The following is a 12,337-nucleotide window of genomic DNA, read 5'->3' as shown; positions in this document are numbered from 1 at the left end:
CTGTGTGTGGTGATACACACCTACAGTCCCAAATATTCAGGAGGCCGAGGTGGGAGGATTCAGTGACCCCAGGAGGTCGAGGCTGCAGTGAGCTGTAATCACGCCCTACACTGCAGCCTGGGTGACAGAGTGAGACTCTGTCTCAAACAAAAAAAAAAAAAAAAAAAAAAAAGAAGAAGAAGAAATAAAGTATTGATATTTCCATGTGACCAGAAACTTGATCTAAAAATTTTAAACATAATTGAAGACTTCTGGTGAGAGCAAAGGAAAACTAATGGAGAAGATACTAATACATACTTGCCTTTTTCAAAAATCTCCCAAACTACATGTGGAATTAAGCAGTACCTACAGCACTTCAGAGCCCAGAAGGTTTTTGAAAAGAAAATTACATATATACACGGAATTCTCTAAAATAGAAGCATCTGTAATTTTTCTAATGGAGATAATCACAAGCCACTGCTAACAGTTGTCATTTTGAGGAGACAGGCAGAGAGGTAAAAGGAAGCTTTTACTCTAATTTCCTAATCTCGTAAATGCATTACTTTTTTTTTTTATATCAAAGGGATTTATCTAGTTAGTAATAATCCTACCAGTACACTATTTAGGTCCTCAACATTAAAAACATATTTTTATGATTAAATTCTAATCCTAAATATCTTTCTAACAAATGTTATCTATTTAAAAAGAAATTTCAGCAATTTTTTCTTATAATTCTTTTTCTTTTGAAAATTCTCAAACCTTCAGAAAGATTGGAAAACTAGTATAATGAACACCCATATGACTTTCACGGAGTTCATAATTATTAACACTTTGCCACACATACACATATATATATTATGCATATGACTTTTTTTTGGCTGAATCTTCTGAAAAAGGTAGGCATCATAACAAATCACCCTTAAATACTTTAGCATGTAATTCCTAAGAACAAGGACATTAGTCTATACAACTATAATACAATTATCACACTCAATAAATTAAACATTGATACTATTTTCTAATATACAGTCCATATTAAAATCATCCCAATTGTCCCAATAATGTCCTTACTGGCTATTTTGTTTTGAAAAAGGATCCAATCAAGAATCATGTGTTGCATTTAGCTGTCAGGTTCCATTTTCTCCTTAAATCTAAATTGCTTCCAGCCTTTATTTTGCCTATCATGATACTGATCAGTTACTGTTGCAAAACATGGCTCACTTTGGAAATATGTGATTGCTTCCTCATGTTTTGATTTACAGTATGTTAAACATTTTGGCAGGAATGCCACATATATAATTATATATCATAATTAATATATTTATTTATAATCGATATACTTCATTATAATATACATATAATCAATATCCTAATCAATATACTTAATATTTAAGTGCTAAAGCTGCCACTATCTCACTTAAGTGGCCAAATGTGACTAATAGCCATCACACAACACATGATGTCAGTTTATTAATCAACTGTGAGATAGTGAGATAGTGTCATGTTTAGCACTTAACATACTCCAAATTTAAATCAGCATCCTAATAACCTAAGAGTAATATTTCTCTAAGTAGAGGATCCCCTCCACTATTGGTTATCTAGCTTTCTCTGTTTTCTAGAGGTATTCACAAACAGCTCCTCAACTTAAGCCCTAATCAGCCCCATTCCCCCCAACCCCCACAGAGCAGCACAGGCAAGTCCTCCATAGCTATAGACAGTGTTGTTATAGAATATAAGAATATATTTAGCATGTCCCATTTAGCCCTGCTGCTCTCAGGCCTAGGATATAAGCCAGATTAACCTTGAAAATTAAATCAAATAAAGATTTGGGAGGAAAAATGCAATTCAGAATCCAAAGGGTTTAGACCTTAAGGAGCTCATAGTCAAATGCTTCAAATGCTCAAACAAGCAGCTACCTGAGCCCCATTAAGCTTGGGAGACTGGCAATATTACCAATAGAGGACAAGGAGTAGAAGAGATAACACAGTCAATAAATGCTAACAGACTGAACAAACAAACAGACAAATCAGTTGTTGCTTTAGCATGAGTACACTAAAAATACAATTGGATATTTTGTTTCTTAGAAATTACAAAGTAATTTATGTAGTCACTTATAGCTTTCTTCTAAGCAATTACATTATCAATATTATAGAGAAATGTTTCTATATGCTGAATAAAATGATCAAATCTCTACTTTTATCTGGATCTCAGATAAGACTGACAATATCAATCCCAACTCACAATCTTTGATTTGAAGATATCCAGCAGACCTGATAAGTGAGTGTACTGATTTGGCACTTTTCTAAGATGAACCATTTCGAAGTCAGTTCGTACACCAGGACCTTGACATTCTCCTACATACATTCTTCGCCATTTGTGGTGAATTTGCACAAAGAGTGGCACCTGACTGCAAGACATGATTAAATAGGAATAGAATACAAGCTCATTAAACATTAAACCTGAACCTCAAATTTTTTCCAAATTATTCTAATCTCAAGAATTTGAAAGCACTAAACTGGAAACACAACAAAAACATAGGTTTGTGTTTATAACAAAGACATTCTTAGTTCCTTTTTCTCCTTACACTACTAAACTGAAGAAACTATCATCTAGAACTACTTTGATTAGTCTGAAAATTGTTTTAGAACAGCTAAAAGTCAGAAAACATCAGAATGAAAACTGTCTTGAGTAAAAGTGATTATTTCATATTAGTCTTTCCAAAGTGATAATAAAACCTAACTTACAGGTATTAAACAATATAAATTAAGCCAATAGTGTGCTGAAATATTTTTCACATCATTTAAAGATAAAGTAAGGCTCCCAAGCACAAGAAGGTTGTGATGTGCCTTAGAGAGAATACGTGTTAACACACGTATTTTCCCAGAAGCATCATTCATGCACAAGTTACATTGCTTTTGGCTACAAGTTCAATGTTAATGTCTCAACAATGTATATTAAATAAGCTATCTTTAAACAGAAACACACATAAAAGAAGGTTATGTATTAACTGACTGACAAAAAATGTGACCAGAGGCTCGAAGGAACCCAAGTCTGTATTTCTCCTAGGAGAAACACAGATGAGGAATTGATAACTCAGTGTTTGTGGCAACTTTATAGCACATAACTACCTTAAATAACAAGAAAGGATTGTACAAATATATCCCCAAGTTAATAATCCTACATTAGTAAATATTCTAGCAAAATTATTCACTTAGGATATACCATGGAGTACATCCACTAAAATAAATTAATTCTTCCCCAGTAGATTTAGAGTATCATAGTCTATTCGATATGCAAATGAAATACAATTCAAAATAGCAGAATAGTGATTAAACAAATTTCATTTTCTTAAATACTTCCATTTAAGAATAGGGCCTAAAGGTACTGAAAATTAACTTTTAAAAAAGTTATTCCAAATATACATTGAATTGTTTCAGGAAGATTACCTTTAGAAATGGCCTCCATTTAGGTTTTATTAGTTTTGTCCTTATATACCAAATTCCAGTATAAAAACATGCAGATATATTGTTAAAAGAAAAATTTTCAACTAATTAAACTTAATGGAGTTTATTTAAGACTGGGCACAGTCGCTTACACCTATAATCCTAGCACTCTGGAAGGCCGAGGCGGGCGGATCATCTGAGGTCAGGAGTTCAAGACCAGCCTGGCCAACATAGTGAAACCCCATCTCTACTGAAAATTTAAAAAATAAAAATAAAAATTAGCCAAGGGTGGTGCACACCTGTACTCCCAGATACTCGGGAGGCTGAGGCAGGAGAGTCGCTTGAACTCAGGAGGTGGAGGCTGCAGTGAGCCCAGACTGTGCCACTGCACTCCAGCCTGGGCAACAGAGCAAGACTACGTCTCGGGGAAAAAAAAAAAAAATTTATTTGAGCAAAAATGAGTTGAGAATCACATAGTCTTCAGAACCAGTGGAGGTTCAGACAGATCAGCTCTGTAAGGTGGGCAGGCAGCATTTATAGACAGAAAATGGAAGTAAGGTACAGAAACAGCTTGATTGGTTACAGCTCGGAGTTTGCTTCATTTGTGCATGCTCTGATCAGTTGCCCTGTGATTGACTGAACCTCAGCTGCTGTGACTGGCTGGGACTCAGTTAATTGTTCCAAAAGTATACTCCTAAATTAAGCTTTCAGTTTGTACACGGAATAAGTTAGGTAGCAGTTCTTTAAATAGGAAGCGGGTACAGAGGTAACCTCAAGTCAAATTTAGTTTAACAATATATATGCACTAAGTTCCTAATTACAATTAAAAAGCTAACATTTAATAACTGTTTGCCTTCATAAATTATTGTTAAAAACAGTTTTTTTGTCTAGGTTTTAAAAAATGTCCACTCACCAGCCAGTGTTTCCCAAGGCAATAGAAACAGAACTCAGAAGAAGGTTGCACTTAGATTCGCTGAGAACAGCGTCACTGTGTGCAGCAGGGGCAATCACCACGAACTCACGTAGCCCATACCTTAAAAAAAGAATTAACTGCATTAAACAGGGGAAACCTCAGAACACAAAAATCCATTACTTGAGAAGCACAAAAAAATTTCACTACAGAAAATTTAACAAGTCAGGTTTAAACTAAAAGTGTTTCTTTTAATGGCAACCGAACCTACAAGACCTCAATTTTAAGAAGCACTTCCATCATCCACCTACTAGTTCCCCTCTATTCTTTACAAATTAGAAACAATTTGCTGAAATCTAAATTTGATTCGGCTAAAATAGGCTCAGATATATTTGCGTGCCCATCTCTGTGTGTGTGTGTGTGTGTGTGTGTGTGTGTGTGTGAGAGAGAGACTTTGACAGTTGTAAATACTTTTTCCGCTTTGCCTACTTTATGTTGTATACCCATGTGTTTACTAACAAGTTGATCACATGGGTGTATTCATAAGACCACTGTAATACTGATGTTACTGTTGCCGCTTGAGAAAAAAGGTCAACAGCTGATTCCTTAAAACAACTGTCACAGAATGGCTGGGCTGAGAACGCTGCCAAGAGCCCTGCAGCTGGTGGGAGAAGTGTCTGGTGGGAGAGGTGTGTGGTGGGAGAGGTGTCTGATGCCTCGGCCTGCTGCTTCACATCTCTCACTCAAGAGTTTCTTCTGGTTTCACACTTTTTAACCTCTCCGTGCTTTAGCAGCCGTGACCTTGCCTTCATTGCTTCATCCAGTGCAGGCCTGGGTTATTGAAGACACCAAAGTGTTTCTCTTTCAGCTTGAAAACCAGGCAGGTTTACACATGGGTTTCAGTGTATTTGCCTTTGAATCCTTAACTAAACTTTAGCCTTTTGGCTGGTGTAGAATGTCTTTAGCTGGGGTGACCTGGGATGGTGTTGCGGTTTACCGTCTCCAGCTTCGGCCTTTCCAGAAACCCTTGTGGAGGGCAGTATCGGCTGTAGATTTCATCATCATATTACAGTTTGAGGTCACCACTATTTGGGGGACAAGCTTGCGTCCTGCTGAGGGGCAGGGTTTTCAGCAGAGGGTCAGTGGTGGGGCTGGGCCATCGTGGAGGTGGCCCCAGGAGTTGTATGGCCATGCATATGGCCATGCTCTAACACATTCCATGTGGCCTGCTCAGAGCTGGATGCCTCCTTTAGGCAAGGTTTACAGTCTATTTTCTAAAGTTTTAAGTATTTTTAAGAGGTATTGAGACTAATGAATATAATAGTTGAGTAATTTAAATGTTTATTTTTAATGGAAGGATTTTTACTAAAAAGAAGCTAATTGACATGGAAATGTCAGTGAAATTCCTTACCTACAAGGAAAGTGAACATTTTGTATCTAAGTAAACTATAATGTGCACATTTTAAGTATAAAGAAATCTGATATTTGAAAGAAAAAAAAGAAACAATTTGCTGAAATCACAAGGACCATTAAACAATAGTTTTGCCTTTAAAGTTAAGTTTACAAGATAAAAGAAGCAAGTATTGAAACTTTGCTTTAATGAACTGATACCACTAAGTCTGCAGATGAAGAAAGTTTGACAGATTCCCTAAACTGCAGGAAAATTATCAGCAATGATGTATATGTCCTTTCTAAATGTGAGAACACAGTTTACTAAGTATCCTAATTAAGGAATTCTTGTGTTCTTTTACTCAATAACACATTAAAAAGGGGTTAAAAAATTATCATAAAGCAGCTTGATCTTGCTATGACATCTACATTAATTAAAACTTCTCATTCAGTTGCCATATCCTTTAAAGTCACAAATTTGCTGCCAAATTTTTATGAAAATAAAGTCAAACTGATTATCTTGTATACTGAAAATTCCTCTCCTATTCACTCTTTAATGTATTTATATTTAATATTTTTTAATAAAGAAAATAACTTATGAGAGATATTACTCATTTGCCTAATTTATTATCTCTGGTATATAAAGAATTATTAATGCTTATTTTTATAAACATCCTCCTCAAGAAATCTCCCAAACAGGAGTAATGATTTAAAAAATTAAGTTTAATTCATAATGTTTATTATTTAGATGACAAAAACTTATTTCATTTCCTCACCCTACCTCCACCCTCCTAGCCCTGAAATCAAAATTAGTTATGTAGAGGCAGCATAAAATAATGAAAATAATCTAGAACTTTAAAAATTGAGCTCTAAAGATCTTTGAAAAATAGTTTTCTTTTTTTCAAATGTCCCTGGAAGAAAGAAAACAAAACAAGTGAACAACCCCGTTCCATCCTCTGTACTTGTATAAAATCACTGTCAACAGTTTCTTGGTTATTCTTCCAGAAATGTTCCATTTATCTGCGTAACCACCCTACCCTCAAACACAATTATATTATTTGTATACACTTTGTAAAGCTTCTTTTCAAAAGGACAATCCCCTATTGATCAGTACTTTATTTCCAGTTTTATGCTGCTGCAACAATACTGCAACTGTTTTTCTACATATATATCTCTATAATAAATTTCTAGTGGTTGCTGGATAAAAGAACATTTGCATTTTAACACTGATAGCTGTTGCTAACCTTCTTACTGTACACACACACAATGCCACCGTATACAAGCCATGAATAAGAAGCCAAACTGAATTGCCATTTATCTGCAATCTACCTTCTATCCCCTAAGCCTTTCTTTCCTCTATCTATTGATAAAATGTCTCCCCTCATCCATTCTACTGCCATTACTAAATACACAAATCCTGACAAATTCTTTAAAGATTTACCTTGCCAGGTGTGGTGGCTCACACCTGTAATGCCAGTATCTTGGCAGGCCAAGACAGGAGGATCACTTGAGCTTAGGAGTTCAAGACCAGCCTAGGCAACATAGCAAGACCCACTCTCTACAAAAAATTGTAAAAATTAGCTGGGCATGGTGGAGAGCGCCTGTAGTCCCAGCAGCTTGGGAGGCTGAGGTGCGAGAACTGCTTGAGGCCAGGCGGTCAAGGCTGTAGTGAACCATCAACACACCACTGCACTCCAGCCTGGGAAGCAGAGTGAAACCTCATCTCAAAAAAAAAAAGGATTTACTTCAAATATCACTCTTGATAAATGTACTCTCTTCTTTATGATCTTTAAAATGTCAATATAAGTCACTACTTTTTCCCCAATAGGTCTACTTGAATCCTGAGACTATGTCTTCATCAAAAGTAAACTAACATTAAGTGGGAGCTTTAAAAAAAAAATAAGCAAAAATCAACAACAACAACAAAAAACAACCAACCAGATTTTAAAATGGGCAAAGGACTTGGATGGATGTCACTCAAAAGAAAATATACAAAGGCCGGGAGCGGTGGCTCACACCTGTAATCCCAGCACTTTGGGAGGCCGAGGCAGGCGGATCATGAGGTCAGGAGATCAAGACCATCCTGGCTAACATGGTGAAACCCCATCTCTACTGAAAATACAAAAAAATTAGCTGGGCGTGGTGGTGAGCACCTGTAGTCCCAGCTACTCGGGAGGCTGAGGCAGGAGAATGGCGTGAACCCGGGAGGTGGAACTTGCAGTGAGCCAAGATTGCGCCACTGCACTCCAGCCTGGTGACAGACCAAGGCCCTGTCTCTTAATAAAAAATTTAAAAAAAAAAATTTTTTTTGGAGAGCAAAAGGGAAGAATATATCAATATTTAAAATGGACAAAACTCAAATGAATTACATATTTCTTTATATCTATGCTACAAAACCATTCATACAAATGCAAAAAGGTGTATGTACAGTGATTTTCACTATAATATTTTAATTTAATTGTAAAAATCTAGAAACAATCTAAATATTCTTCAATAGAGGAGTGGCAAAATAATTATGGTTACCACCACCAATACCACCACACACACACAATAAAGAAATATTCTATATTCATGGATAAGAAGATAATATTATCAAGATATTAGTTCTTTCCAACTTCATCTACAGATTCAATGCAATCTCAATCAAAATCTCAGCAAGTTATCGTGAGGATATCCACAAACTGAGTTTAAAGTTCACAAGCAGAAGCAAAAAAAGACTCAAAGTAGCCAATAAAATATTGAAGAAGAAGAAAGTTGGAGAACTAACACTATCAAACTTCAAGCACTACTATAAAGCTACAGAAATCAATACAGTGTGGTAATGGCAAAAGAACAAATAGGGATCAATGGAACAGAATAGAGAGCCTAGAAATAGACCCAGATAAATATAGTCAACTAATCTCTGAAAAGGAACAGAGGCAATACAATGGAGATAGTCTTTTCAACAAATGGTGTTAGAACAACTGGACATCCACATACAAAAAAATTAATCTAGACAGGCTTTACATTCTCCACAAAAACTAACTTAAAATGGATTACAGACCTGAATATAAAATGCAAAGTTATAAAACTCCTAGAACACAGAATAAAATCTAGATAACTTTGAGTTTGTTGATGACCTTTTAGATGCAACACCAAAGGCACAATCCAGAAAAGAACAAACTGATACGCTAGACTTCATTAAAATGAAAAATTTTTGCTCTGCAAAAGACACTGTCAAGAGAATGAAAGAGAAAACCATAGTCTGGGAGAAAATATTTGCAAAAGACATTTCAGATAGAGGACTGTTATCTAGAATCTACAGAGAACTCTTAAAACTCAAAAATAAGAACATAATCGAAGCTAAAAAAAAAAAAAAAGCCCTGAAGACTTCAACCAGACACCTCACCCAAGAAGATATAAAGATAGCAAACAAGCGTATGAAAAGATGTTCCATATCACACGTAATCAGAGAAGTGAAATTAAAACAACAGTGAGAGACCACTACATACCTACTAGGGTGATTTTCATTAATAAATCATTATATTTCCTACAATTTCTAGCCCAGTAACTTAAATTTATTAGGAGATCAAATGTATCAACACAAATTAAAATGTCACGATTGCACTTCTTAACGAAAGAACTGTTTCATCTGAATAATAGATTGCATATGTATACTAAATACTATATTTAAATATAAATGTGTTTTAGCATCCCATCCTCCAAATGAGAAAGGTAGGACCATCAACCATTCATTTTTGTTTTAAGATGCATTCTTCTTTCCTGTACCAATAAAGATCAACAGTAACAACAACAAAAAGTTAACCAATATTTGATATATTTGTTGTTACTCTCACATAGGCAAATCATAAAACCATACCACTTATTTTGTGTGTTTTTTTTTTTCTTTTTTTTTTGAGATGGAGTTTCACTCTTCTTGCCCAGGTTGGAGTGCAATGGCACAATGTCGGCTCACTGCAACCTCCATCTCCCAGGTTCAAGTGATTCTCCTGTCTCAGCCTCCCGAGTAGCTGGGATTACAGGCATGTGCCACCACACCTGGCTAATTTTTTTGTATTTTTAGTAGAGACGGGGTTTCATCATGTTAGCCAGGATGGTCTCGATCTCCTGACCACGTGATCCACCCACCTCGGCTTCCCAAAGTGCTGGGATTACAGGCGTGTGCCACCGCGCCCAGCCATACCACTTACTTTGAATGCTACCATTCTACAACTCTCACATATATTACCTTAGAAAGAAATAGATTAAGGACCTCTTTAAAAAAATGGTATAAAAAAGTTAAATACCTACCACTTACAAAAATACCTGGGTAACTGGAGGTGTTCAAACAACAATTCATTTTTTGAATTTATTTTTAGTAACATTTTTAGATATTATAATACACATCTTTAATTTATAATCTATTCAGGTTATTCTAGTAAAATCTACCAATTTTATATAGTATAACTCCATTCCTTCCCCCTCTTCCTTTGTGCAATATTGTCATATATATTACATATTACATATATGTTATAAACCCAACAATACAGTGCTGTCATTATTGCTTAAGCAATCTTATGCTTTTTTTTAATTATGAGAATATATTTATTGTATTTACTAGAGTATTTCCAATGCTCTTCATTCTTTTCTATGGATTCAAGTTACCCTCTATGTCTTTTAGTATTACTTGTAAGGCAAGGATGAATTCTGCCAATCTTTGTTTACATAAGAATGTCATTATTTCATCTTAATTTTTGAAATATAGTTTCACTGGATATAGAATTCTTGGTCAACAGTGGTTTTTTTTTTTTTTCTCCCTTTCAGAACTTTGTGTCATTGCACTGCCCTCTGGCCTCCACTGTTTCTGATGAGAAGTCAGCCAAGGGTATTGTTCTCTTGTACATGAGAAGTCATTTTTCTCTTGCTGCCTATAAGATTTTCTTTCCATCTAAGGGATTCAGTAGGTTGCCCATACTATGTCTAGGGGTGGTTCTCTTTTGTGTTTATCCTACTTAAGATTCACTAAGACTTCCAGTTCTGAGTGTTTTTAATCAAATTTGGAAAATTCTCAGCCATTATTTCTTCACATTTGTTTTTCCTTTCTTTTTTTTTTCAGCTTGCTTTTTTTAAATTTTTTTATTTTTTTTTAGTATTTATTGATGATTCTTGGGTGTTTCTCGCAGGGGGGATTTGGCAGGGTCATAGAACAATAGTGGAGGGAAGGTCAGCAGATGAACAAGTGAACAAGGGTCTCTGGTTTTCCTAGGCAGAGGACCCTGCAGCCTTCCGCAGTGTTTGTGTCCCTGGATACTTGAGATTAGGGAGTGGTGATGACTCTTAACGAGCATGCTGCCTTCAAGCATCTGTTTAACAAAGCACCTCTTGCACTGCCCTTGATCCATTTAACCCTGAGTGGACACAGCACATGTTTCAGAGAGCACGGGGTTGGAGGTAAGGTTATAGATTAACAGCATCCCAAGGCAGAAGAATTTTTCTTAGTACAGAACAAAATGGAGTCTCCTATGTCTACTTCTTTCTACACATACACAGCAACAATCTGATTTCTCTATCGTTTCCCCACATTTCCCCCTTTTCTATTCAACAAAACCGCCATCGTCATCATGGCCCGTTCTCGATGAGCTGTTGGGTACACCTCCCAGGCGGGGTGGCGGCCAGGCAGAGGGGCTCCTCACTTCCCAGAAGGGGCGGCCGGGCAGAGGCGCCCCCCACCTCCTGGACGGGGCGGCTGCCGGGCGGAGACGCTCCTCACTTCCCAGATGGGGCGGCTGCCGGGCGGAGGGGCTCCTCACTTCCCAGACGGGGTGGCTGCCGGGCGGAGGGGCTCCTCACTTCTCAGACAGGGCGGCTGCCGGGCGGAGGGGCTCCTCACTTCTCAGACGGGTTGGCCAGGCAGACATGCTCCTCACCTCCCAGACGGGGTCGCGGCCAGGCAGAGGTGCTCCTCACATCCCAGACGGGGCGGCGGGGCAGAGGCGCTCTCCACATCTCAGACAATGGGCAGCCAGGCAGAGACGCTCCTCACTTCCTAGATGGGATGGCGGCTGGGAAGAGGCGCTCCTCACTTCCCAGACTGGGCAGCCAGGCAGAGGGGCTCCTCACATCCCAGACGATGGGCGGCCAGGCAGAGACGCTCCTCACTTCCCAGACGGGGTGGCGGCCGGGCAGAGGCTGCAATCTCAGCACTTTGGGAGGCCAAGGCAGGCGGCTGGGAGGTGGAGGTTGTAGCGAGCCGAGATCACGCCACTGCACTCCAGCCTGGGCACCATTGAGCACTGAGTGAACAAGACTCCGTCTGCAATCCCGGCACCTCGGGAGGCCAAGGCTGGCAGATCACTCGCGGTTAGGAGCTGGAGACCAGCCCGGCCAACAGAGCGAAACCCCGTCTCCACCAAAAAAATACGAAAACCAGTCAGGCGTGGCGGCACGTGCCTGCAATCCCAGGCACTCGGCAGGCTGAGGCAGGAGAATCAGGCAGGGAGGTTGCAGTGAGCCGAGATGGCAGCAGTACAGTCCAGGTTTGGCTTGGCATCAGAGGGAGACCGTGCAGAGAGGGGGAGGGGGAGAGGGGGAGGAGGAGAGGGGGAGGGGGAGGAGGAGAGGGGGAGGAGGAGAGGGG

At 38.3% G+C, this 12,337-nt stretch overlaps 1 protein-coding gene across 6 annotated transcripts in view; it reads right to left on the bottom strand.

Annotated features, from left to right (window-relative positions):
* The window catches only part of RAB3GAP1 (RAB3 GTPase activating protein catalytic subunit 1), a 124,418-nt gene that overhangs the window by 59,020 nt on the left and 53,061 nt on the right, over nucleotides 1-12,337 (bottom strand). For all 6 annotated transcript variants that reach the window (XR_008677878.2, XM_055380850.2, XM_004032589.5 and 3 more), the window contains exons 6-7: nucleotides 4,336-4,455; nucleotides 2,221-2,386 (exon numbers count right to left, since the gene is read on the bottom strand). Coding sequence is in view for 5 of the 6 variants with exons in the window: in XM_055380850.2 (XP_055236825.1) it covers nucleotides 2,221-2,386; nucleotides 4,336-4,455 (286 nt within the window). In the remaining variant the exon portion in view is untranslated. The remainder of the gene's footprint in view (nucleotides 1-2,220; nucleotides 2,387-4,335; nucleotides 4,456-12,337) is intronic.

Source organism: Gorilla gorilla, chromosome 11, assembly GCF_029281585.2.
Source record: "Gorilla gorilla gorilla isolate KB3781 chromosome 11, NHGRI_mGorGor1-v2.1_pri, whole genome shotgun sequence".
In the NCBI taxonomy this organism is placed as follows: Eukaryota; Metazoa; Chordata; class Mammalia; order Primates; family Hominidae; genus Gorilla; species Gorilla gorilla.
The sequence above is the reverse complement of the archived record's forward strand: the minus strand, read 5'-3'. Positions and strand labels throughout refer to the sequence as shown.